This window comes from Nerophis ophidion, linkage group LG21, assembly GCF_033978795.1.
Source record: "Nerophis ophidion isolate RoL-2023_Sa linkage group LG21, RoL_Noph_v1.0, whole genome shotgun sequence".
In the NCBI taxonomy this organism is placed as follows: domain Eukaryota; kingdom Metazoa; phylum Chordata; class Actinopteri; order Syngnathiformes; family Syngnathidae; genus Nerophis; species Nerophis ophidion.
The window spans coordinates 10293675-10321304 of NC_084631.1; the positions used below are offsets into that span (position 1 = coordinate 10293675).

Consider the following 27630-nt stretch of genomic DNA (forward strand, 5'->3'; position numbering starts at 1 on the left):
GCAGCCCTATTATTTACATATATATATATATATATATATATATATATATATATATATATATATATATATATATATATATATATATATATATATATATATATATATATATATATATATATATAATTTATATATATAAATTGACACTCCTGATTTAAACCCTACATTATGTCTCTCACAGTTATTAAAACACCTTTTTAATTTAGTTTTACATGCCAAGAAACACTTACAAAAACATGCAGTTATTGTCAAAGTACAACACAAATACAATGTTGAAACAACATGCTTTTTGACAATGTTTAATCAATGTTGACTTCTGACGTTGATTTTATCATTGAATTTTGGTCATTTCCCAACCGATATTCTGCTACAAAAATACAACGTTGAAACAAAATGCCTTTTGATAAGGTTTATTCAATGTCAGGTTGTGATGTTAATTTGACCATTGAAAAGTTGTCATTTCCCAACCAATATTCCATGACACAAATACAACGTCGTAACAACATGCATTTTGACTACGTTTAATCAATGTTGGGTTCTGACGTTTTTATGGCCGTTGGATTTTGGTCATTTCCCAACCAATAGTCTACGACAAAAATACAACTTTGAAACAACATGCTTTTTGACAACGTTTAATCAATGTTGGGTTCTGAAGTTTATTTTGGCCATTGAATTTTGGTCATTTCCCAACCAATATTCTACAACACGAATAATATGTTGAAACAACATGCTTTTTGATGACGTTTAATCAATGTTGGGTTCTGACGATTTGACCGTAGAATTTCGGTCATTTTCCAACCAACAGCGTGGATCCAACGTTAGACATCAACGTTGTCTCAATTTACAAATAGAACAATTTTGCAACGATGTTTCAAAGTCACTTTTTAAGGAAATGAACGTATAATCAACGTTGTATCAATGTCTTGTGCCTGCTGGGAAAAAATATTCTTGGTGGAAAATGTTGAACGAATTGACTTGTAAAACAGCGCTCTCTGCTGGATTCCTCTGCACATACAGTAGCGCCATGACACCGCTTTCTTTTTTAAGTGACCCAAAAAAAAGTCTTATATTCAGTTTCCGCAGAGAAAACTAATCCTTAAGTCTACTGGCATGACATTTTTATACAATTTTTTCCTCAGGTTGCGGTTTGTGGCCTACTGCTTGTTTTCTGTTTTAAAAATATAATTCAACAAGAAAATATTAAGGACAATATTTTGCTTGGTCACCTAAAAAACGAAGTTTAGATGCATGCTTTAAAAAAAACAGTCGAAAATATATATTTTTTAATTAGATTTTATTTAGCATGTTCACAAGATAAAAAATATCAAGATGTCCAGCGCTCGAGCAGAGGTGTCCAAAGTGTGTCTTGGTTACAGCTAATTTTTTAACTGCCTACGGCACTTTCAAAAAGCTCTATTCAAAGGCCTACTGAAATGAGATTTTGTTATTCAAACGGAGATAGCAGGTCCATTCTATGTGTCATACTTGATCATTTCGCGATATTGCCATATTTTTGCTGAAAGGATTCAGTAGAGAACATCAACGATAAAGTTCGCAACTTTTGGTCGCTTTTGAGACACTTGTGATTTAGGGCTATATAAATAATCATTGATTGATTGACATTGAAATGAGTTTGACACACCTGGTCTAAATGCTCCCACCTGATTGTTTGTGGGACAATATGGCAGCTAGATTGTAGTAGGAGGACACTGTGAATTCTCCTCAATCTGATTAGTTAAAGCCCTACTGAAATGAGATTTTCTTATTTAAACGGGGATAGCAGGTCCATTCTATGTGTCATACTTGATCATTTCGTGATATTGCCATATTTTTGCTGAAAGGATTTAGTAGAGAACATCCACGATAAAGTTAACAACTTTCGGTGCAAAGAGAAAAGCCCTGCCTCTACCGGAAGTCGCAGACGATGACGTCACATGTTTGATGGCTCCTCACATCATCACATTTGTTTTTAATGGGAGCCTTCAAAAAAAAGTGCTATTCGGACCGAGAAAACGACAATTTCCCCATTAATTTGAGCGAGGATGAAAGATTCGTGTTTGAGGATATTGATAGCGACGGACTAGAAAAAAAAAAAAAAAGTTAAAAAAATTGAAGCTATTGAGCGAATAGCTATTGACGCTATTCGGCCATAGCATGGGTGTACCTAATGAAGTGGCCCATAGCATGGCTGCCTTATTAGCATCGCCGGTAAAATGTGCGGACCAAACGATCACGACTTTCGCATCTTGTGACACTGGAGCAACTTAAATCCGTCGATTGGTAAGTGTTTGTTTCGCATTAAATGTGGGTATCTAGTTTCAAATGTACATACACCTAGCGTAAATAGCAATTTAGCATCGATTAGCGTAGCATGTTAGCATCGATTAGCTGGCAGTCATGCTGCGACCAAATATGTCTGATTAGCACATAAGTAAACAACATCAACAAAACTCACCTTTGTGATTTCGTTGACTTAATCGTTGCAAATGCATCTGCAGGTTATCCATACATCTCTGTGCCATGTCTGTCTTAGCATCGCCGGTAAAATGTGAAGACAATCTGGTACATTCAATGGGGGTCTGGCGGCAGATTTCTTGCCAGTGGTGCAACTTGAATCCCTCCCTGTTAGTGTTGTTACACCCTCCGACAACACACCGACGAGGCATGATGTCTCCAAGGTTTCAAAAAATAGTCGAAAAAACGGAAAATAACAGAGCTGAGACCCGGTGTTTGTAATGTGAAAATAAAAATGTCGGGTGTATTACCTCGTTGACGTCACGTTCTGACGTCATCGCTAAAAGACCGATAAACAGAAAGGCGTTTAATTTGGCCAAATTCACCCATTTAGAGTTCGGAAATTGGTTAAAAAAATACATGGTCTTTTTTCTGCAACATCAAGGTATATATTGACGCTTGCATAGGTTTGGTGATAATGTTCCCCTTTAAATGTTTCAGTAGGAGAAGTGTAGACCTTACGCCGCGTGTCTCTGCAGCCCAGCTTGCCGCTCTTCCTCTCGCCGCACTTTGACCTCCGCGCCCACGTGGAGTCCCTGGGTCACGGGGTCGCCAGCTGCACCGACCTGCGGCTGACGCCTCGGCGCTGCGCGGGCTTCCTGACCAAGCAAGGCGGGAGGGTGAAGACCTGGAAGAAGAGGTGGTTCCTGTTTGACGTGGACCACAGACGCCTGGCTTACTACACGGGTGAGTCCCGGTGCTCGCTGTCCTTAGAGGGGTTTTTTAAACAGTAGGGCTCCTCCCAAGTTTGGCTCTCAGTCATAAAAATACAAAAAATAAGTTGTATATTCATTTTTTTAAATGTTTTTATTCAACACCTAAATCTCTATATCATCTTCAAATCTATCTGTCGATACTAAGTTTATTTCCAAATAAGTTATGCGCTTTTTATGGTGTGGCGCAGTGACAGAGTGGCCGTGCGCAACACGAGGGTCCCTGGTTCAATCCCCACCTAGTACCAACCTCGTCACGTCCGTTGTGTCCTTGAGCAAGACACTTCACCCTTGCTCCTGATGGGTGCTGGTTAGCGCCTTGCATGGCAGCTCCCTCCATCAGTGTGTGAATGGGTAAATGTGGAAGTAATGTCAAAGCGCTTTGAGTACCGTGAAGGTAGAAAAGCGCTATACAAGTACAACCCATTTATCATTATGTAAGAGAAACCTATTTTTTATGGCAAAAACACAAAATACGCAATATTTACCCCCCAAAAATATTTCAAAGTGGAATATTTGATGTGAAGTAATCAGAGCCTTAATTAGGTCAATAATTACTAACAACATTGATTCTGATACATTATTATTTTTTGAGCAAAGACTAAAAAAAAAAAAAAAAAAAAAAATCCCACCAAAATTCTCAGGAATACAAAAGCGCCCCACTCATAAAAATGTAAAAAAATAACACTTTTTTTAATTTTCTTTTTACTTTTGACACTTAAATCCATCCATCCATTTTCTACCGCTTATTCCCTTTGGGGTCGTGAGGGGCGATGGTGCTGTCACGCCAAATTTCTTCCCCCCTACAAAAACCTTCCCCCCGGAAGAAATTTGGCGCAACCCGAGGGTCCCTGGTTCAATTCCCACCTATTACCAACCTCGTCACGTCCGTTGTGTCCTTGAGCAAGACACTTCACCCTTGCTCCTGATGGGTGCTGGTTAGCGCCTTGCATGGCAGCTCCCTCCATCAGTGTGTGAATGTGTGTGTGAATGGGTAAATGTGGAAGTAGTGTCAAAGCGCTTTGAGTACCTTGAAGGTAGAAAAGCGCTATACAAGTACAACCCATTTATCATTATGTAAGAGAAACCTATTTTTTATGGCAAAAACACAAAATATGCAATATTTCCCCCCCAAAAATATTTCAAAGTGGAATATTTGATGTGAAGTAATCAGAGCCTTAATTAGGTCAATAATTACTAACAACATTGATTTTGATTCATTATTATTTTTTGAGCAAAGACTTTAAAAAAAAAAAAAAGAATCCCATCAAAATTCTCAGGAATACAAAAGCGCCCCACTCATAAAAATGTAAAAAAATAACCCTTTTTTAAATTTTCTTTTTACTTTTGACACTTAAATCCATCCATCCATTTTCTACCGCTTATTCCCCTTGGGGTCGCGAGGGGCGATAGTGCTGTCACGCCAAATTTCTTCCCCCCTACAAAAACCTCCCCCCCGGAAGAAATTTGGCGTGACATTTAATGTTAGGGCTTCACGGTGGCAGAGGGGTTAGTGCGTCTGCCTCACAATACGAAGGTCCTGCAGTCCTGGGTTCAAATCCAGGCTCGGGATCTTTCTGTGTGGAGTTTGCATGTTCTCCCCGTGAATGCGTGGGTTCCCTCCGGGTACTCCGGCTTCCTCCCACTTCCAAAGACATGCACCTGGGGATAGGTTGATTGGCAAAACTAAATGGTCCTTAGTGTGTGAATGTTGTCTGTCTATCTGTGTTGGCCCTGCGATGAGGTGGCGACTTGTCCAGGGTGTACCCCGCCTTCCGCCCGATTGTAGCTGAGATAGACGCCAGCGCCCCCCGTGACCCCAAAAGGGAATAAGCGGTAGAAAATGGATGGATGGATGGATTTGATGTTAGTTTATTAATAGTTTCAACAGAATATGTCAAGCCTTGTTAGCCAACCAGAGACCTGAAGGAAGGCACAGTGCCAGCAGGGAGTCAAGGAAAAGGAAAACTACCGTATTTCCTTGAAATGCTGCAGGGCATATAGTATGCGCTTCGCAAAATAATTAGCGCATACTTAGTATTACCGCCTGGTCAAACTCGTGACGTCACGAGTGACACTTCCCCTGTCATCATTTTCAAAATGGAGGAGGCTGATTTCAATACCGGTAATTTGAAATCGCATAAAGGGAAGAAGATTAAGAGCTATTCAGTAGGATTTAAGGTCCAAGCTTACATCACACTCAAATTTTTACTGCATGCCTTTGGTAAGTGCCGGAGTGAGAAGAGGTTTTAAAATAATTAGCGCATGCTTACTTTTACCGCATGCCTTTGGTAAGCGCAGGAGTGAGAAGAGGTTTTAAATTAATTAGCGCCCCGGCGGCAATTTAAGGAAATACTGTATACTGAATTGACCCCAAACAAACCCTTATTTCCCCATAATTGATGGAGTTGTTTTTCTCCAGACTGTGACGAGAGGAAACTGAAGGGCGTCATCTACTTCCAGGCCATAGAAGAAGTTTACTACGACCATCTGCGCACAGCAACCTCAGTAAGTCGTGGTCTGATCCAACAACATGTGACCAAGTCCAGAGTCAAGTTTGGGGAACAAAGCTCAAACCTGATTGGCCACTAGGTGGTTCTCATGGTCTGTACTTGTTGAAAACGCAATGCTTTGCAGTCTTGCTGGCCTGAAACTCTTATTTACATGGCGGAATGCAAGACATGCGAACGTGCGGCACCATTATCTGCCACAATCGTGGTCTCGATCGCTTTAGGGAGAAAAAGGTGAGCGAAAAGCAACCGTGAGACGATCATACAGAACTTTAAAGGGGAACATTATCACAATTTCAAAAGGGTTAAAAACAATAAAAATCAGTTCCCAGTGGCTTGTTGTAATTTTTGAAGTTTTTTTCAAAATTTTACCGGTCTCGGAATATCCCTAAACAAAGCTTTAAAGTGCTTGATTTTCGCTATTTGCGATGCCACTATCCATTTCCCTGTGACGTCACACAGTGCTGCCAATGTAAACAAACAATGGCGAATACCACAGTAAGATATAGCGACATTAGCTCGGATTCAGACTCGGATTTTAGCGGTTTAAGCGATTCAACAGATTACACATGTATTGAAACGGATGGTTGGAGTATGAAAGTATTGAAGAAGAAACTGAAGCTATTGATCGAATAGCTATTGACGCTATTCATAGCCATAGCATGGCCGAATAGCTGCGTTAGCATCGCCGGTAAAATGTGCCGACCAAACGATCAGGACTTTCGCATCTTGTGACACTGGAGCAACTTAAATCCGTCGATTGGTAAGTGTTTTTTTCGCATTAAATGTGGGTGGAAGGAAACGTAATATAGTTGCAAATGCATCTGCAGGTTATCCATACATCTCTGTGCCATGTCTGCTTTAGCACCGCCGGTAAATAGCATGTTAGCATCAAATAGCGTAGCATGTTAGCATCGATTAGCTGGCAGTCAACATCAACGAAACTCACCTTTGTGATTTCGTTGACTTTATCGTTGCAAATGCATCTGCAGGTCATCCATACATCTCTGTGCCATGTCTGCTTTAGCACCGCCGGTAAATAGCATGTTAGCATCGATTAGCGTAGCATGTTAGCATCGATTAGCTGGCAGTCAACATCAACAAAACTCACCTTTGTGATTTTGTTGACTTTATCGTTGCAAATGCATCTGCAGGTCATCCATACATCTCTGTGCCATGTCTGCTTTAGCACCGCCGGTAAATAGCATGTTAGCACCAAATAGCGTAGCATGTTAGCATCGATTAGCTGGCAGTCAACATCAACAAAACTCACCTTTGTGATTTTTTTGACTTTATCGTTGCAAATGCATCTGCAGGTTATCCATACATCTCTGTGCCATGTCTGCTTTAGCACCGCCGGTAGATAGCATGTTAGCGTCGATTAGCATAGCATGTTAGCATCGATTAGCTGGCAGTCACGCCGCGACCAAATATGTCTGATTAGCACATAAGTCAACGTCAACAAAACTCACTTTTGTGATTTTGTTGACTTTATCGATGCAAATGCTTCTGCAGGTATCCATACATCTCTGTGCCATGTCTGCTTTAGCACCGCCGGTAAATAGCATGTTAGCACCAAATAGCGTAGCATGTTAGCATCGATTAGCTGGCAGTCAACATCAACAAAACTCACCTTTGTGATTTTTTTGACTTTATCGTTGCAAATGCATCTGCAGGTTATCCATACATCTCTGTGCCATGTCTGCTTTAGCACCGCCGGTAGATAGCATGTTAGCGTCGATTAGCGTAGCATGTTAGCATCGATTAGCTGGCAGTCACGCCGCGACCAAATATGTCTGATTAGCACATAAGTCAACGTCAACAAAACTCACTTTTGTGATTTTGTTGACTTTATCGTTGCAAATGCATCTGCAGGTTATCCATACATCTCTGTGCCATGTCTGTCATCGCCGGTAAAATGTGGAGACACTCTGGCACATTCAATGGGGGTCTGGCGGCAGACACTTTCGCATCTTCGGGCCAGTGGTGCAACTTGAATCCCTCCCTGTTAGTGTTGTTACACCTTCCGACAACACACCGACGAGGCATGATGTCTCCAAGGTTCCAGAAAATAGTCGAAAAAACGGAAAATAACAGAGCTGAGACGCGGTGTTTGTAATGTGTTTGAGAAAATGAAAATTTTGGCTTTATTACCTGGGTGACGTCACGCCCTGACGTCATCGCTCTGAGAGCGATAAACAGAAAGGCGTTTAATTCGCCAAAATTTTTGGGTCTTTTTTCTGCACCATCAAGGTATATATTGACGCTTACATAGGTCTGGTGATAATGTTCCCCTTTAATGCCATCACCCCGTACACGTTGGTATGTTCATGGCATTTTCACACTGGCACGTTTGAATCAAAGCAGGTTTTACTCAGTTTCAGGTCGCAGTTAGTCGGCGGTTAGTGTTAGCTAAGCTAGCAGGGGCCGAGTTTACAAACAACGTGCAGTATTTTGGCCTGTTTACTTGTAGTCTTGGCCAAGCACAAAAATGAAAAAGCATTATTTTCGGAGATGTAGCACAGTGGTTCTCAACCTATTTTCAGTGATGTACCCCCTGTGAACATTTTTTCAATTCAAGTACCCCCTAATTTTTGGTTGAAAAAAAGAGATAAAGAAGTAAAATAAGTGTGAAGTGAATTATATTTATATAGCGCTTTTTCTCTAGTGACTCTAATGGTGCTTTACATTGTGAAACGCAATATCCCTCCGACTATCAGGTACTATTTAATTCACTAAAACACTAGCAACACAATAGAAAGATAAGGGGTTTCCCAGAATGATCCTAGTAAATGTGTCTAAAAACATCTGAATTGCTCCCAATGCAATCGCCTTTTTTTTTTCTTTTGTGAAGTGAATTATATTTATATAGCGCTTTTCTCTAGTGACTCAAAGCGCTTTACATAGTGAAACCCAATATCTAAGTTACATTTAAACCAGTATGGGTGGCACTGGGAGCAGGTGGGTAAAGTGTCTTGCCCAAGGACACAACAGCAGTGACTAGGATGGCGGAAGCGGGGATCGAACCTGGAACCCTCACGTTGCTGGCACGCCACTTTACCAACCGAGCTATACCGCCCCAAAATACAGCACTATTTCATCAGTTTCTGATTTATTAAATTGTATAACAGTGCAAACTATTGCTAATTTGTAGTGGGGTTTTTTAACTATTTGGAGAAAAAAAACTAAAAAAAATAACTAAAATTTTGTTGAAAAACAAACAAGTGATTCAATTATAAATACAGATTTCTACGCATAGAAGTAATCATCAACTTAAAGTGCCCTCTTTGGGGATTGTAATAGAGATCCATCTGGATTCATCAACTTAATTCTAAACATTTCCTCACAAATAAAGACATCTTTAACATCAATATTTATGGAACATGTCCACAACAATTCTAGCTGTCAACACTGTTGCATTTCTTTTCACAGTTTATGAACTTACATTCATATTTTGTTGAAGTATTATTCAATAAATATATTTATAAAGGATTTTTGAATTGTTGCTATTTTTAGAATATTTAAAAAAAATCTCACGTACGCCTTGGCATACCTTCAAGTACACCCAGGGGTACGTGTACCCCCATTTGAGAACCACTGATGTAGCACACTGATTAAAATACTTATAAGTAGTAACAGGCATCTCAGACATACACTATATTGCCAAAAGTATTTGGCCACCTGCCTTGACTCACATATGAACTTAAAGTGCCATCCCATGGAATCGTCCAAAATGTTTTGGTATCCTGTAGCATTCAAAGTTCCTTCCACTGGAACTAACTCCTGAAAAACAGTCCCACAACATAATACCTCCTCCACCAAATTTCACACTCGGCACAATGCAGTCCGAAATGTAGCGTTCTCCTGGCAACCTCCACACCCAAACTCGTCCATCTGGCTGCCAGATGAAAAAGCGTGACTCATCAGTCCAGAGAAGGCGTCTCCACTGCTCTAGAGTCCAGTGGCGACGTGCTTTACACCAATGCATCCCACGCTTTGCATTGGACTTGTTGATTAATGGCTTAGATGCAGCTGCACGGCCATGGAAGACCATTCCATGAAGCTCTCTGCGTACTGTACGTGGGCTAATTGGAAGGTCACATGAAGTTTGGAGCTCACTGTGCAGAAAGTCTTTGCACTATGAACTTCAGCATCCGCTGACCTTTCTCTGTCAGTTTACGTGGTTAACCACTTGGTGGCTGAGTTGCTGTTGTTCCCAAATTCTTCACTTTTCTTATAATAAAGTTGACTTTGTAATATTTAGGAGAGAGGAAATTTACGACTGGATTTGTTGCACGGGTGGCATCCTATGACAGTTCCATGCTGGAAATCACTGAGAGCGGCCCGTTCTTTCACAAATGTTTGTAGAAACAGTCTCCTTGCCTAAGTGCTTGATTTTAAACACCGGGCCTAGTGATTAGGGCGCCTGATTCTCATCATTTGGATGGGTGGCCAACTACTTTTGGCAATATATGTTGCGATCCGTGACTCAGATCTTCACATGTTTATTTTTCCATCATCGTTTCATTCTCTTCTGACCCACTTACTTCCTGTTTAGTCCGTTACCATGGTTACACTTTGATGTCACCTGCTCCTCGTTTTCTACACACACCTGGTTCTCCTTGATTACTCCCTATATAAGCTTTCCTCTTTTCTTTGTTCAGTCTGGGTCCATAAATTTGCCTTTGAGCAACAAGTATCGACTGACTTCACGTACGTATATTCTGGCTAGCTTTTCACGCTATGCCTTTGTTTTATTCCAGCTCTCACGCTAATGAATTGTTTTTCCTTTTTGTGTGCCTTCGTGCCAGTCTTAGTTTTTCTGTTTTCTATTCCTAGCTTTTATGCTAGCGCCCTTGGTTTATTTTGTCTGTTAGCTCCAGTCTTTTTGTTCGTAGCCTGCTTTTGTTAAGTTTAATAAATCATTTAAACTTACCATTGCTGTGTACTTGTCGACGCATCCACACATTACTATGCCAACCAGTCCTTACAATATATTGTATAAGAGATGAAAGTTAAAGCACAATCAATGATCCATAGCAAACTTTGCATTTTAAACTAATTATTTTTGGAAAAAGGAACAGTTTGCTCTCGGTACTGTCCTTGTTTTTTTTTAAATTTCGGACAATCCAGTTTGTTGCCTGCTATCAGATTGCAAACAAAGCCTTTGTCCAACAAGTACAGTTGTGATCAAAATTATTCAACCCCCACACAATGTTGGTGTTTTGGCAAGTTGGACATTTATTCCGTATTTTGTTTACAGTCATATCAAATAAAGATGTGTCAAATAGACAAATGCAACTTAAATTGTAACACTGTATTTTACAAAATACCAAAAAAGGACATTTTTCTTAATATCTCATTGACAAAATGATTCAACCCCCTAGTTCCATGCATCTTTAGTACTTAGTAGAACACCCTTTGGCAGTAATGACATCCTTCAAACGTGATACATAACCGAACACAAGCTTCTTGCAACCATCTACAGGTATTTTAGCCCATTCCTCTTGGGCAAAGGCCTCCAGTTCATTCATATTCTTGGGCTTGCGTGCTGCAACTGCCTTCTTCAAGTCCCACCACAGCTTTTCTATAGGACTTAGGTCTGGCGACTGTGAAGGCCACTCCAGAGTCTTCCAGCCCTTCTTCTGCAACCACTCTGATGTTGATTTGGAGGTATGCTTGGGATCGTTGTCCTGTTGGAAGGTCCAACGTCTCCCAAGCCTCAGCTTCGTCACTGACTTCATGACAATTGCAGCTAATATATCCTGCTAGGAAATAGAATTTATAATGCCTTGAACGCGCTGGAGATTCCCGGTACCTGAGGCAGAGAAACAGCCCCAGAACATGATTGACCCCCCACCATGCTTAACAGTAGGAAAGGTGTTCTTCTCTTTGTAAGCTTCATTTTTTCTCCTCCAGACATAACGTTGATTCATAGGCCCAAAGAGTTCCAGTTTTGTCTCATCACTCCATAGAACAGTTTCCCAAAACCTTTGGGGTTTGTCCAGATGATTTTTGGCATATTGGAGTCTTTTTCCTTGTGCCTGGTAGTCAGAAGTGGGGTGCGCCTGGGAGTTCTGGCATGGAGGCCTTCATCTCGTAGTGCGCGCCTTATTGTCTGGGAGGAAACCTGCGTTCCCCCCTCTGCAATGTCCTGTTGTAGTTCCTCAGCTATTACCCGGGGGTTTTTCAACACGGTACACACACAGCATCCTCTTTCTACCACGCCCAGGTAGTTTTTCCACTGTGCCTTTGGTTTTAAACTTGCGAATTATGCTCCCAACTGTGTCTTTTGGAATGTGGAATGTCTTTGCTATTTCCTTATATCCATATCCTTTCTTATGAAGAGGAATTACCTCCTCTCTTGACTTCTTTGACCACTCCCTGGACTTCACCATGTTGCAAATACACCGTTGACCATCTACAAGAAGCTGAGCGTCACAGTCTTTTTCAATCAGTTTAATTGTTGCTTGTTATGGTTCTAATCACATCTCTAAAGGTGTTTTTAACACCTGATTGAAAAGACCTTATTCAAATTCTGTTCTTAAAAGTTATGATCTTCAAGGGGTTGAATCATTTTGTCAATGAGATATTAATAAAAATGTCCTTTTTTGGTATTTTGTAAAATACAGTGTTACAATTTAAGTTGCATTCGTCTATTTGAAACATCTTTATTTGATATGACTATAAACAAAATACGTAATAAATGTCCAACTTGCTAAAACACCAAAATTGTGTGGGTGTTGAATAATTTTGATCACAACTGTATATATGTATATATGTATGTATGTATGTATATCTTAACATGCTTTCGGCCCTTGCATGTCGTTCAAAGCACCACAAATGTTGTTTACAGTCGTGTGAAAAATCCTGAAGTTCATTTTTTCCCTCTTCTCAGTCACCTCGACCAACTCTGACTTTCTGCGTCAAGACGTACGACCGCCTCTTCTTCCTGGTGGCGTCCAATCCCGTCTCTATGAGGATCTGGATGGATGTCATCGTCACGGCAACGGACGAGCACAGTCGTTATTGACCCGACCGACGGGTGAGGGCTAAGTAATCCTTGAAGACAAAAAAAAAAGGGACAAGCTGTTGCTGACACTGGTGACACCTGGTGCTCTGGCTCCCCCTAGTGTCGCCAGTACTGCACCCACACAGGACCAATGGTATCATGCAGTAAAACAGTTTTGTGTTACATTGTTTATAATACACCTGACATTTTCACTATAACTTATTACCTGGAAGTGTACGTATGGGTTTGATGTGCAAACAAATGGAGTCATACACTGTCATTATTAATAAATACGTGTACAACAAAATGGTTGTTTTGTTATGAGTAAGAATCAAAAAACGATATATATAATATAACTAAAAACGTTTTTTGTTTACAATTCCCAATCCTTATGTAAGAAAAGCACACATGTATTTCTTTTGATATGCATTCTAACTCATACATAAATGCTAGCAGAAGTCAGCTAACAATACAACCAGTGATAGTTGCTCTATTCCGCCGACAGAGTTCTCTGAAAATCATTCAAATAGCTCCATCAATGTTTTGTATACACGCTGTAAGTCTACATGTTACCCATTCTGTTCATAACTTTTATGGACAGAATTTCTAGGCGCAGTCAAGGTGTTGAGGGGTTCCGTGGGATTAGGTCTCTGCTTTTTGCAGATGATGTGGTCCTGATGGCTTCATCTGGTTGGGATCTTCAGCTCTCACTGGATCGGTTCGCAGCCGAGTGTGAAGCGACCGGAATGAGACTCAGCACCTCCAAGTCCGAGTCCATGGTACTCGCCCGGGAGTGCCATATCCGAGTTGGCGAGGAGACACTGCCCCAAGTGGAGGAGTTCAAGTTCCTAGGAGTCTTGTTCACGAGTGGGGGAAGGGTGGAAGGTGCGGCGTCTTCAGTAATGCGGACGTTGTATCGATGCGTTGTGGTGAAGAAGGAGCTGAGCCGGAAGGCAAAGCTCTCAATTTACCCGTCGATCTACGTTTCCCATCCTCACCTATGGTCATGAGCTTTGGGTCATGACCGAAAGGATAAGATCACGGGTACAAGCGGCCGAAATGAGTTTCCTCCGCCGGGTAGCAGGACTCTCCCTTAGAGATAGGGTGAGAAGCTCTGCCATCCGGGAGGAACTCAAAGCCGCTGCTCCTCCACATCGAGAGGAGCCAGATGAGGTGGTTCGGGCATCTGGTCAGGATGCCACCCGAACGCCTCCCTAGGGAGGTGTTTAGGGCACGTCCAACTGGTAAGAGGCCAAGGGGAAGACCCAGGACACGTTGGGAAGACTATGTCTCCCGGCTGGCCTGGGAACGCCTCGGGATCCCCCGGGAAGAGCTGAACGAAGTGGCCGGGGAGAGGGAAGTCTGGGCTTCCCTGCTTAGGCTGCTGCCCCCGCGACCCCACCTCAGATAAGCGGAAGAAAATGGATGGATGGAAGTATGTATTGTAGTAACATTCATTTTAACATGCAATATTTACTTCTTTTGATCATTTTAAGCATTCAACAACAACACCACTACTGATCATGGCACATAATAAAACAATCACTTTACTGTGCAATGTCTGCTCTCACTGGGATGTTTATATCTTCCCGTTTACATGAAGAATTACTCATAATCCTCTTGAAGGGTTAAACAAAAGGGTGGCCGCAAATGAGTGACTTTTCGTCTCTTTTTCGCCATCTCCGGTTCTAAATGGGATGTCAAAGTTGACCAACTTGTGGGTTCATGTCCACAACCTTCTACTCTCCAAGTAAGAGGCATGATTTATAATCCAGAATTAACTTTCATCAACTCAGAGGCGATGCAGCAGCTGAATATGCCAATATAGCAGCATAAGCTGGTTAGCTCTATAAAAATAGTTTGTCTGCTTTAGCGCTTAAAAGACCAGTATCGCTAATACTTGGTTGATATTCAGGTCACCACATGTAAATGGAGTATTGGTATTTTGGATTGTGGAGCGACGGAGCCGACAGCAGGCTAGGACAAACAGCGGTCCTGCCCAAGATGGTGGCCAGGAGGCGGAGCATGCAGCAGAGCGGAGAGGCGGGGGCACGCCTGGAGCGACACTGCAGCCATCAGAGTCAGGTGCGTAAACGACACACCTGCTCTCAATCTCTGCATTATCTGCTGCAGCATAAAAGGGGAGGAGGAGGAGCAATCGTGGCAGAAGTAGGAGAAGGAAGAACAGACAGCAAAGACGACGAGAACGACCCAGAGGAAGCTGAGCCCCCGCGGAAGACGCAGCCACTGAAAGGAGAGCCGAGATGAGCAGGAAAGGAGGTTGTGCTAGAAATTGGCGCGACCGACTGGAACCAAAACATGTTTATTGAAACAATAAACAAGAGTCAAACCTGCTACAATGCGTCTTGCATCGATGGTCACTGCAACCCACACGATGACAACTGGAGACCTGTCACATGGATGTTTTTGAGTGGACTTTTTGGCCGGGATAGAGTAGCTATCATTGGCTGCGTTGTTAGCTGACTTTTGCTAGCATTTATTTACGAGTTAGAATGCGTAAAACAATTGAAAACATATTTGTTCTTGTGGATTGTGAATGATGGACACGATTCCAAAACAAGTGCTGTTTTCCTTTAAGATAACCCTCCCCTCCTTAATGTATAATAAATATTAAATGGCAGTATTGCATATTTCTGCTTTTTTGTGGGGTTTTTTAGACTCTGTGAAAAAAAAAAAATGCATTTCCCTTTTTAATTTTAAAACGCATCAAATGTCAAAACAGGTTGTGGCGTTATTTCTGTCATTGCAAAATTCCCTTCGGTTAATTTCAGGATGTCTTTCAAAATGACTCTTGAAACATTTTAAAACTAATTTCCTGTATTTTACTCCCCCATAAAAAGAAGTGCATGGACTCTCTTTGGCAACGTTACTGGAAAAAAGACAAACGATTTTTCGACTCGGTATCTGATTTTATTGAACTTTAGTTCAACTTTTTGGTTAAATTGTACAAAATGTATTCCAATGTGTTGGGGGGTAAAAACTACTAAAAAAACAGCAACACACACACACACACACACACACACACACACACACACACACACACACACACACACACACACACACACACACACACACACACACACACAAACACACACACACACGCACACACACCAATGAGATGAGTGTGCTGGTGTGTGGTCATGGACTGTTTGACAACTCAGTGCCAGTAAAGAGGTTCTCTGAATTGCAAGACGCGAGCTGAACACACTCTGTTCACTCTTTAAGGTAAGAAATGCCACACTTGAATACATTTGTAAATCATATTTCACTTTCACTTCTCTAAAGTGTTGAAATATTTGTCGTCTTCAGTCCATCTTCCGTAAAACAACTTGTGAATATAGCCATACACTATAGGATTGCAGTTTTTTTTGGAAGTGATCAACTGCTTAAATATTTAACTATTACATATAGAACTGTTTTATATGTTCACATTTATGTACAACTATATTTGTTTCATTTTTTACAGCCTGTATGAAAGTTACTTTGCTGTTTTTTGTTTTTTTATTATTTAAAATATATTTTACATTTACATCATATTGGATAATTTCTCCCCCCCCCCCCAAAAAAAACTGTCAAATGTATTATCATTTATTTGCAATAACAGACAACCAGGCATTATTTGTACTGGTTTTTTTTGTATCTAGGAGAGAAAAGCAAAATGATGGACGTTGCTGTCAAGGTTTTTCTGCTTTGCTGCCTGTTTGAAGGTAGGTCCCTTTTTTAAAAATTATTTCATATTTTGGAGTGTTTATTTTGTCTTTTATTTGTAATGTATTTTTCTATTCCACAGATACACTTATTTTATTCATTATTGGGCCCGAGCAGTGGAGCAAGCACCGTAAGGGCCCAATTGAAATAACAATTGTAAATATTATTATTGGTATTATAATAATTATATATTTTTTCTTGTAATAGTATTTATTTTTTATCATAGTTACAATAATACTAATGTGGGATCCGAGCAGAGTATGTCGTTGTGGCTTGTGCAGCCCTTTGAGACGTTTGTGATTTAGGGCTATATAAGTAAACGTTGATTGAGTGATTGATTGATTACTTTTATAAAAATAATACAGACTTTAATAATAATTTGATCCTAATAATATATATATATATATATATATATATATATATATATATATATATATATATATATATATATATATATATATATATATATATATATATACACATATATATCCATCCATCCATTTTCTACCGCTTATTTCCTTTCGGGGTCGCGGGGGGCGCTGGCGCCTATCTCAGCTACAATCGGGCGGAAGGCGGGGTACACCCTGGACAAGTCGCCGCCTCATCGCAGGGCCAACACAGATAGACAGACAACATTCACACTCACATTCACACACTAGGGCCAATTTGCCACCGTGAAGCCTATATATATATATATATATATATATATATATGTATATATATATATATATATATATATATATCCTGATGATTGAGGGAACCCCTCATGAAACAGTTCTGTAGAGATGAAGTAGTCTTGTGATTTTTCCCACAATCATATATATATATATATATAAACAGTCGTAGTCAAAAATTTACATACACATACATACATTTTTGTTTCATCTGACATCATACAAAGATAAGACCTTCTGGAGGAAAGTTCTGTGGTCAAATGAAACAAAAATTGAGCTGTTTGGCCACAATACCCAGCAATGTGTTTGAAGGAGAAAAGATGAAGCCTTTAATCCCAGGAACACCATGTCTACCGTCAAGCATGGCCGTGGTAGTATTATGCTCTGGGCCTGTTTTGCTGCCAATGGAACTGGTGCTTTACAGAGAGTAAATGGGACAGTGAAAAAGGAGGATTACCTCCAAATTCTTCAGCACAACCTGAAATCATCAGCACGGATGTTGGGTCTTGGGCGCAGTTGGGTGTTCCAACAGGACAATGACCCCAAATACATGTCAAATGTGGTAAAGGAATGGCTAAATCAGGCTCGAATGAAGGTTTTAGAATGGCCTTCCCAAAGTCTTAACTTAAACGTGTGGACAATGCTGAAGAAACAAGTCTATGTCAGAAAACCAGCAAATTTAGTTGAACTGCACCAATTTTGTCAAGAGGAGTGGTCAACAATTCAACCAGGAGCTTCCCAGAAGCTTGTGGATGGCTACCAAAAGCACCTTATTGCAGTGCAAGGGACATGTAACCAAATATTAACGTTGCTGTTTGTTTACTTTTGACAAAGCAGATTTGGTCACATTTTCAGTAGAACCATAATCAATTCATAAAAGAACCAAACTTCATGAATGTTTTTTGTGACCAACAAGTATGTGCTCCAATCACTCTATCAAAAAAAAAAAGAGTTGTAGAAATGATTGGAAACTCAAGGGAGCCAGGACATTATGTTCTTTACAAGTGTATGTAAACTTAAAAAAATAAAAATTAAAAAATTATATATATATATATGATTCACTTTAATAATTATAATTGTAATAATTATTATTATAATGATAAGTATTATAATTACAATAAAAATAGTAATACACTATTATGATATATATATTAGTAATTATACTTGTAGTTATTATAATCATAATAATTATTATAATTTAATAATTAGGATCATAATTATTATTTTATAACAATAGTTACTGTATTATAATTACTTTATTAGGATAAGTATTATTATAAATACAATGATTACAATAATTATAAGTATTATTATTGTATTATTATTATTTGACAACAGTTGTTATGATTATAATAATTACAACAATTATAATTATACTTATTTTATTATGGTTATTTTGTTATGATAATTCTGATTACAATAATTATAACTAGTATTATTATAGTAATATTTCCAGTATTAATTATAATAACAATATTTCCAATATGAATTATAAAAATAATATATTAATTATTACAGTAATTATTAGCTATATTACTATAATTATCATCATAATAATACTTACAATGATAAGTGTAACACTAAAATACAAATATAATATTTATGATTATTATAAGTATGATAATTATAATAAATATAACAATATTACAAATAATAGTAATTATTTATGAATAATTATAGTAGTATTAATTATAATGATTGTTGATTGTTGTTATTTTGTCTCTTTGGACACATTTTTGAGGAACTTAGCATGAACAAAAAGTCAGCCATGTAGTGGCTAATTAGATATTTTGGCGGTCCAGTACCCCTAGGGCAGGGGTCACCAACCTTTTTGAAACCAAGAGCTACTTCTTGGGTACTGATTAATGCGAAGGGCTCCCAGTTTGATACACACTTCAATAAATTACCAGAAATAGCCAATTTGCTCAATTTACCTTTGACTCTATGTAATCATTAATAATTAATGATATTTATCTTTGTGGGAACACTGATCATCTTAATTATTTTTCACAATAAATATATATTTTTGATGACATTTTTTAAATAGGTTAAAATCCAATCTGCACTTTGTTAGAATATATAACAAATTGGACCAAGCTATATTTCTAAGAAAGACAAATCATTATTTCTTCTAGATTTTCCAGAACAAACATTTTAAAAGAAATTTAAAAGACTTTGAATTAAGATTTAAATTTGATTCTACAGATTTTCTAGATGTGCCAGAATATTTTTTATGAATTTTTATCATAGTAAGTTTGAAGAAATTTTTCACAAATATGCTTTGTCGTAAAAACAGAAGCTAAAATAAAGAATTAAATAAAAATTTATTATTCAATAAAAAAAAATTAATTTACTTGAACATTCATTTAAATTGTCAGGAAAGAAGAGGAAGGAATGTAAAATGCAAAAAGGCATATGTGTTTAAAAACCCTAAAAACATTTTTAAGGTATTATTTTCTTCTCTAAAATTGTCTTTCTGAAAATTATAAGAATCTAAGTAAAAAAAAAAAAAAAAAGAATTCATTTAAACTAGTGAAGACCAAGTCTTTAAAATATTTTCTTGGATTTTCAAATTCGATTTGAGTTTTGTCTCTCTTAGAATTAAAAATGTCGAGCAAAGCGAGACCAGCTTGCTTGTAAATAAATAACATTTTAAAAAAAATAGAGGCAGCTCACTGGTAAGTGCTGCTATTTGAGCTAATTTTAGAACAGGCCAGCGGGCGACTCATCTGGTCCGTGTTGGTGACCCCTGCTCTAGCACAACCTTTCATGTTGTAGAAATGGGACGGCGTGGCGCGGTGGTAGAGTGGCCGTGCGCAACCCGAGGGTCCCTGGTTCAATTCCCACCTAGTACCAACCTCGTCACGCCCGTTGTGTCCTGAGCAAGACACTTCACCCTTGCTCCTGATGGGTGCTGGTTGGCGCCTTGCATGGCAGCTCCCTCCATCAGTGTGTGAATGTGTGTGTGAATGGGTAAATGTGGAAGTAGTGTCAAAGCGCTTTGAGTACCTTGAAGGTACATTTAAATTTTACATTTAAATGTAACCCTTCAGTCCAGATTAATGTATTGGCCCAAAAAAATGACAGGAGAACGCTCATAATGACAGGTAAAAGTCCCAAGATCCCATGTCTGACAACGTATGGGAAGTCGGACCCTTTTTAGGCCAAAAACGGGGGTTGTACTTTGACGAAAACTACTCCTGGCGACGCGGTTAAAATGACATTCACCATAAATCCCCATTAAAAATTTCCGGGCGCGGCACCACTGCTGCCCACTGCTCCCCTCACTTCCCAGGGGGTTGAACAAAGGGATGGGTCAAATGCAGAGGACAAATTCCCCCACACCTAGTGTGTGTGTGACAATCATTGGTACTTTAACTTTATTCACTCCTTTATCGGTGTTTCGGCACGTCAGGCAGTCGGTGCCAGAATTGGGCGACCTTCATGCCGACCAGCGTGGAGGGTCTGGTCGGCTCCTGCGTGAAGATCCCCTGCAGGTTCACCATGCCTCGTCAACTGGAGGCCGACTTGGACGACACCTGCCGAGCCATCTGGAGGAAGGGCTACTACAGGACGGAGGTGTTCGACTCCAGCCGCACCGGGGGGAGGACCGAAACGGACCTCCTGCAGGGAAACCTCACCGGGAACTTGAAGGTAGGTTGAAGAAAAATGGCCGAATAATCAATCACGAGGAACTGTATTAGATACCGTGCAAATAAATGTCTGCAAACCAGGACCGGGACTGCACCACCATCCTGCACAACGTGATGTCCGACCACAACGACTATTATTACTTCAGACTGGAGTGTGACAACTACATCAAGTTCAACTTTTTCGACAACAGTGTGACTTTGGACATCAAAGGTGGTCTTTGGACATCAAAGGTGGTCTTTGTTTCTCGTCCTCCCCCCCGTTGTCCCATCGTGTCTTCATGTTCTTCCTTCAGCAGACTCTCCCCCCAGGCCCAAAATCCTGGCCGACAACGGCGACATAATGGAGGGCGACACCCTGACGTTGCGGTGCAGGGCCCCCGCTCATTGTCCCTTGCTGCCTCCCGCTCTGACGTGGACGCCACTGCTGGCCGACGCCCAGGAGACGCTGGAGGGGTCCGTGGTGACGTCCGTGATGGCGTTGACCGCCACTTACCTCCACAACGCTGCCGAGGTCTCCTGCACGGCGCGCTACAGGAGACAAGATGGACGACTCGACGACACCCAGAAGAGTTTGACCCTTCGTGTCGGCTGTGAGTTGTTCTTTTTCTTGTGTTCTTTGGAAGCAAACAATCACTGTGTTATGATCCGCTGCCCGGATCATACCATATTCTTCTTTTGTTCCGTCTTTGTATCATATTCTGTTAATGGTTGACTTCCTTAGTTCCTGTTTGTTCTGTCACCATGGCTGCTTATTATTTTCACCTGCCACGGTTTCCAGACGCACACCTGTTTTGCTAATCACCGTCCTTATTTAAACCTGCCTTTTCTGTTCATTAATTCTGGCTTTGTAAGTTTGTGTTACACGCAATTTGTGTTTGCGCAACTGTGACGACCTTCCCCCTCGACTAGGTAATCCCTTTCCTGTTCCTCTAGCTCCCACGCTTGTAGTTTTGTTTTGCCTGTTGTGCCTGATCCAAGTTTTTCTGTTATTTCCCTAGCTCCCATGCTAGCGCTTTTGGGTTTTTTCTAGCTCCCATGCTAGTTCTGTTTGTTTGCCTTTTCTGCCTAGTACCACCTGCCACGGTTTCCAGACGCACACCTGTTTAGCTAATCACCGTCCTTATTTAAACCTGCCTCTTCTGTTCATTCATTCTGGCTTCGTAAGTTTGTGTTACACGCAATTTGTGTTCGCGCAACTGTGACGACCTTTCCCCTCGACTCGGTAATCCCTTTCCTGTTCCTCTAGCTCCCACGCTTGTAGTTTTGTTGTGCCTGATCCAAGTTTTTCTGTTATTTCCCTAGCTCCCATGCTAGCGCTTTTGGTTTTTTTTCTAGCTCCCATGCTAGTTCTGTTTGTTTGCCTTTTCTGCCTAGTACCACCTGCCACGGTTTCCAGACGCACACCTGTTTTGCTCATCACCGTCCTTATTTAAACCTGCCTTTTCTGTTCATTCATTCTGGCTTCGTAAGTTTGTGTTACACGCAATTTGTGTTCGCGCAACTGTGACGACCTTTCCCCTCGACTCGGTAATCTCTTTCCTGTTCCTCTAGCTCCCACGCTTGTAGTTTTGTTTTGCCTGTTGTGCCTGATCCAAGTTTTTCTGTTATTTCCCTAGCTCCCATGCTAGCGCTTTTGGTTTTTTTTCTAGCTCCCATGCTAGTTCTGTTTGTTTGCCTTTTCTGCCTAGTACCACCTGCCACGGTTTCCAGACGCACACCTGTTTTGCTAATCACCGTCCTTATTTAAACCTGCCTTTTCTGTTCATTCATTCTGGCTTCGTAAGTTTGTGTTACACGCAATTTGTGTTCGTGCAACTGTGACGACCTTTCCCCTCGACTCGGTAATCCCTTTCCTGTTCCTCTAGCTCCCACGCTTGTAGTTTTGTTTTGCCTGTTGTGCCTGATCCAAGTTTTTCTGTTATTTCCCTAGCTCCCATGCTAGTTCTGTTTGTTTGCCTTTTCTGCCTAGTACCACCTGCCACGGTTTCCAGACGCACACCTGTTTTGCTAATCACCGTCCTTATTTAAACCTGCCTTTTCTGTTCATTCATTCTGGCTTTGTAAGTTTGTGTTACACGCAATTTGTGTTCGCGCAACTGTGACGACCTTCCCCCTCGACTAGGTAATCCCTTTCCTGTTCCTCTAGCTCCCACGCTTGTAGTTTTGTTTTGCCTGTTGTGCCTGATCCAAGTTTTTCTGTTATTTCCCTAGCTCCCATGCTAGCGCTTTTGGGTTTTTTCTAGCTCCCATGCTAGTTCTGTTTGTTTGCCTTTTCTGCCTAGTACCACCTGCCACGGTTTCCAGACGCACACCTGTTTAGCTAATCACCGTCCTTATTTAAACCTGCCTCTTCTGTTCATTCATTCTGGCTTCGTAAGTTTGTGTTACACGCAATTTGTGTTCGCGCAACTGTGACGACCTTTCCCCTCGACTCGGTAATCCCTTTCCTGTTCCTCTAGCTCCCACGCTTGTAGTTTTGTTTTGCCTGTTGTGCCTGATCCAAGTTTTTCTGTTATTTCCCTAGCTCCCATGCTAGCGCTTTTGGTTTTTTTTCTAGCTCCCATGCTAGTTCTGTTTGTTTGCCTTTTCTGCCTAGTACCACCTGCCACGGTTTCCAGACGCACACCTGTTTTGCTCATCACCGTCCTTATTTAAACCTGCCTTTTCTGTTCATTCATTCTGGCTTCGTAAGTTTGTGTTACACGCAATTTGTGTTCGCGCAACTGTGACGACCTTTCCCCTTGACTCGGTAATCCCTTTCCTGTTCCTCTAGCTCCCACGCTTGTAGTTTTGTTTTGCCTGTTGTGCCTGATCCAAGTTTTTCTGTTATTTCCCTAGCTCCCATGCTAGCACTTTTGGGTTTTTTCTAGCTCCCATGCTAGTTTTGTTTGTTTGCCTTTTCTGCCTAGTACCACCTGCCACGGTTTCCAGACGCACACCTGTTTTGCTAATCACCTTCCTTATTTAAACCTGCCTTTTCTGTTAATTCATTCTGGCTTTGTAAGTTTGTGTTACACGCAATTTGTGTTCGCGCAACTGTGACGACCTTTCCCCTCGACTCGGTAATCCCTTTCCTGTTCCTCTTGCTCCCACGCTTGTAGTTTTGTTTTGCCTGTTGTGCCTGATCCAAGTTTTTCTGTTATTTCCCTAGCTCCCATGCTAGCGCTTTTGGTTTTTTTTCTAGCTCCCATGCTAGTTCTGTTTGTTTGCCTTTTCTGCCTAGTACCACCTGCCACGGTTTCCAGACTCACACCTGTTTTGCTAATCACCGTCCTTATATAAACCTGCCTTTTCTGTTCATTCATTCTGGCTTCGTAAGTTTGTGTTACACGCAATTTGTGTTCGTGCAACTGTGACGACCTTTCCCCTCGACTCGGTAATCCCTTTCCTGTTCCTCTAGCTCCCACGCTTGTAGTTTTGTTTTGCCTGTTGTGCCTGATCCAAGTTTTTCTGTTATTTCCCTAGCTCCCATGCTAGTTCTGTTTGTTTGCCTTTTCTGCCTAGTACCACCTGCCACGGTTTCCAGACGCACACCTGTTTAGCTAATCACCGTCCTTATTTAAACCTGCCTCTTCCGTTCATTCATTCTGGCTTCGTAAGTTTGTGTTACACGCAATTTTGTGTTCGCGCAACTGTGACGACCTTTCCCCTCGACTCGGTAATCCCTTTCCTGTTCCTCTAGCTCCCACGCTTGTAGTTTTGTTTTGCCTGTTGTGCCTGATCCAAGTTTTTCTGTTATTTCCCTAGCTCCCATGCTAGCACTTTTGGGTCTTTTCTAGCTCCCATGCTAGTTCTGTTTGTTTGCCTTTTCTGCCTAGTACCACCTGCCACGGTTTCCAGACGCACACCTGTTTTGCTAATCACCTTCCTTATTTAAACCTGCCTTTTCTGTTAATTCATTCTGGCTTTGTAAGTTTGTGTTACACGCAATTTGTGTTCGCGCAACTGTGACGACCTTTCCCCTCGACTCGGTAATCCCTTTCCTGTTCCTCTTGCTCCCACGCTTGTAGTTTTGTTTTGCCTGTTGTGCCTGATCCAAGTTTTTCTGTTATTTCCCTAGCTCCCATGATAGCGCTTTTGGTTTTTTTTCTAGCTCCCATGCTAGTTCTGTTTGTTTGCCTTTTCTGCCTAGTACCACCTGCCACGGTTTCCAGACTCACACCTGTTTTGCTAATCACCGTCCTTATTTAAACCTGCCTTTTCTGTTCATTCATTCTGGCTTCGTAAGTTTGTGTTACACGCAATTTGTGTTCGTGCAACTGTGACGACCTTTCCCCTCGACTCGGTAATCCCTTTCCTGTTCCTCTAGCTCCCACGCTTGTAGTTTTGTTTTGCCTGTTGTGCCTGATCCAAGTTTTTCTGTTATTTCCCTAGGTCCCATGCTAGTTCTGTTTGTTTGCCTTTTCTGCCTAGTACCACCTGCCACGGTTTCCAGACGCACACCTGTTTTGCTAATCACCGTCCTTATTTAAACCTGCCTTTTCTGTTCATTCATTCTGGCTTTGTAAGTTTGTGTTACACGCAATTTGTGTTCGTGCAACTGTGACGACCTTTCCCCTCGACTCGGTAATCCCTTTCCTGTTCCTCTAGCTCCCACGCTTGTAGTTTTGTTTTGCCTGTTGTGCCTGATCCAAGTTTTTCTGTTATTTCCCTAGCTCCCATACTAGCGCTTTTGGGTTTTTTCTAGCTCCCATGCTAGTTCTGTTTGTTTGCCTTTTCTGCCTAGTACCACCTGCCACGGTTTCCAGACGCACACCTGTTTTGCTAATCACTGTCCTTATTTAAACCTGCCTTTTCCGTTCATTCATTCTGGCTTTGTAAGTTTGTGTTACACGCAATTTGTGTTCGCGCAACTGTGACGACCTTTCCCCTCGACTCGGTAATCCCTTTCCTGTTCGTCTAGCTCCCACGCTTGTAGTTTTGTTTTGCCTGTTGTACCTGATCCACGTTTTTCTGTTATTTCCCTAGCTCCCATGCTAGCGCTTTTGGGTTTTTTTCTAGCTCCCATGCTAGTTCTGTTTGTTTGCCTTTTCTGCCTAGTATCACCTGCCACGGTTTCCAGACGCACACCGGTTTTGCTAATCACCGTCCTTATTTAAACCTGCCTTTTCTGTTCATTCATTCTGGCTTCGTAAGTTTGTGTTACACGCAATTTGTGTTCGCGCAACTGTGACGACCTTTCCCCTCGACTCGGTAATCCCTTTCCTGTTCCTCTAGCTCACACGCTTGAAGTTTTGTTTTGCCTGTTGTGCATGATACAAGTTTTTCTGTTATTTCCCTAGCTCCCATGCTAGTTCTGTTTGTTTGCCTTTTCTGCCTAGTACCACCTGCCACGGTTTCCAGACGCACACCTGTTTTGCTAATCACTGTCTTTATTTAAACCTGCCTTTTCTGTTCATTCATTCTGGCTTTGTAAGTTTGTGTTACACGCAATTTGTGTTCGCGCAACTGTGACGACCTTCCCCCTCGACTCGGTAATCCCTTTCCTGTTCCTCTAGCTCCCACGCTTGTAATTTTGTTTTGCCTGTTGTGCCTGATACAAGTCTTTCTGTTATTTCCCTAGCTCCCATTCTAGCGCTTTTGGGTTTTTTCTAGCTCCCATGCTAGTTCTGTTTGTTTGCCTTTTCTGCCTAGTACCACCTGCCACGGTTTCCAGACGCACACCTGTTTTGCTAATCACTGTCCTTATTTAAACCTGCCTTTTCTGTTCATTCATTCTGGCTTTGTAAGTTTGTGTTACACGCAATTTGTGTTCGCGCAACTGTGACGACCTTTCCCCTCGACTCGGTAATCCCTTTCCTGTTCCTTTAGCTCCCACGCTTGTAGTTTTGTTTTGCCTGTTGTGCCTGATCCGAATTTTTCTGTTATTTCCCTAGCTCCCATGCTAGCGCTTTTGGGTTTTTTCTAGCTCCCATGCTAGTTCTGTTTGTTTGCCTTTTCTGCCTAGTACCACCTGCCACGGTTTCCAGACGCACACCTGTTTTGCTAATCACCGTCCTTATTTAAACCTGCCTTTTCTGTTCATTCATTCTGGCTTTGTAAGTTTGTGTTACACGCAATTTGTGTTCGCGCAACTGTGACGACCTTTCCCCTCGACTCGGTAATCCCTTTCCTGTTCCTCTAGCTCCATCCTTGTTGTTTTGTTTTGCCTGTTGTGCCTGATACAAGTTTTTCTGTTATTTCCCTAGCTCCCATGCTAGCGCTTTTCTTTTTTTTCTAGCTCCCATGCTAGTTTTGTTTGTTTGCCTTTTCTGCCTAGTACCAGTGTTTCTGTTCTTAGTCTCTTTTTAGTTTGAATAAACCATTATTTCTTAACTTCACGCTGTGTCCGAGCCCGAGCTGCATCAAGGAAGAACGAACCGCATCACGATGCCCCGAAGACCTTCCACACTGTTGTGTTTTTAAGAAGGCCATGCTTAAACTTCAAACGATTGAAAGATTTAATCACAAATAGTTGCATTTTTGTTCATAGTTAACTCAAAAAGAATCAAGATTAATCGCATTATGCCCTGCGATGAGGTGGCGACTTGTCCAGGGTGTACCCCGCCTTCCGCCCGAATGCAGCTGAGATAGGCTCCAGCGACCCCCCGCGACCCCAAAAGGGACAAGCGGTATGAAATGGGTAGATGGATAATCGCATCATCATTAGTAAGTGTACCCGAGACCAGGAGTGTCCAAACTTTTTGACTTGAGGGCCGCATTGGGCTAAAAAAATTGGGCCGGGGGCCGAAAGCCGACTGCATGTAATATATATATATATATATATATATATATATATATATATATATATATATATATATATATATATATATATATGTATATATATAT

General features: G+C 41.2%; 2 protein-coding genes across 3 annotated transcripts in view; both read left to right on the plus strand.

Moving 5' to 3' along the window:
- phldb3 (pleckstrin homology-like domain, family B, member 3) overlaps positions 1 to 13053 on the plus strand; it is a 78172-nt gene extending 65119 nt beyond the window's left edge. For both annotated transcript variants that reach the window (XM_061881877.1, XM_061881876.1), the window contains exons 13-15: positions 2991 to 3198; positions 5647 to 5732; positions 12633 to 13053. In XM_061881877.1, coding sequence (XP_061737861.1) covers positions 2991 to 3198; positions 5647 to 5732; positions 12633 to 12767 — 429 coding nt within the window. In that variant the 3' untranslated portion in view covers positions 12768 to 13053. The remainder of the gene's footprint in view (positions 1 to 2990; positions 3199 to 5646; positions 5733 to 12632) is intronic.
- Positions 13054 to 15603: 2550 nt separating this feature from the next.
- Positions 15604 to 27630, plus strand: part of LOC133539746 (sialic acid-binding Ig-like lectin 10) — a 54290-nt gene continuing 42263 nt past the window's right edge. Inside the window, exons 1-5 of the mRNA XM_061881882.1 lie at positions 15604 to 15992; positions 16412 to 16474; positions 20565 to 20803; positions 20884 to 21013; positions 21099 to 21392. Of these exons, the coding sequence (XP_061737866.1) occupies positions 16426 to 16474; positions 20565 to 20803; positions 20884 to 21013; positions 21099 to 21392 (712 nt within the window). The 5' untranslated portion in view covers positions 15604 to 15992; positions 16412 to 16425. The remainder of the gene's footprint in view (positions 15993 to 16411; positions 16475 to 20564; positions 20804 to 20883; positions 21014 to 21098; positions 21393 to 27630) is intronic.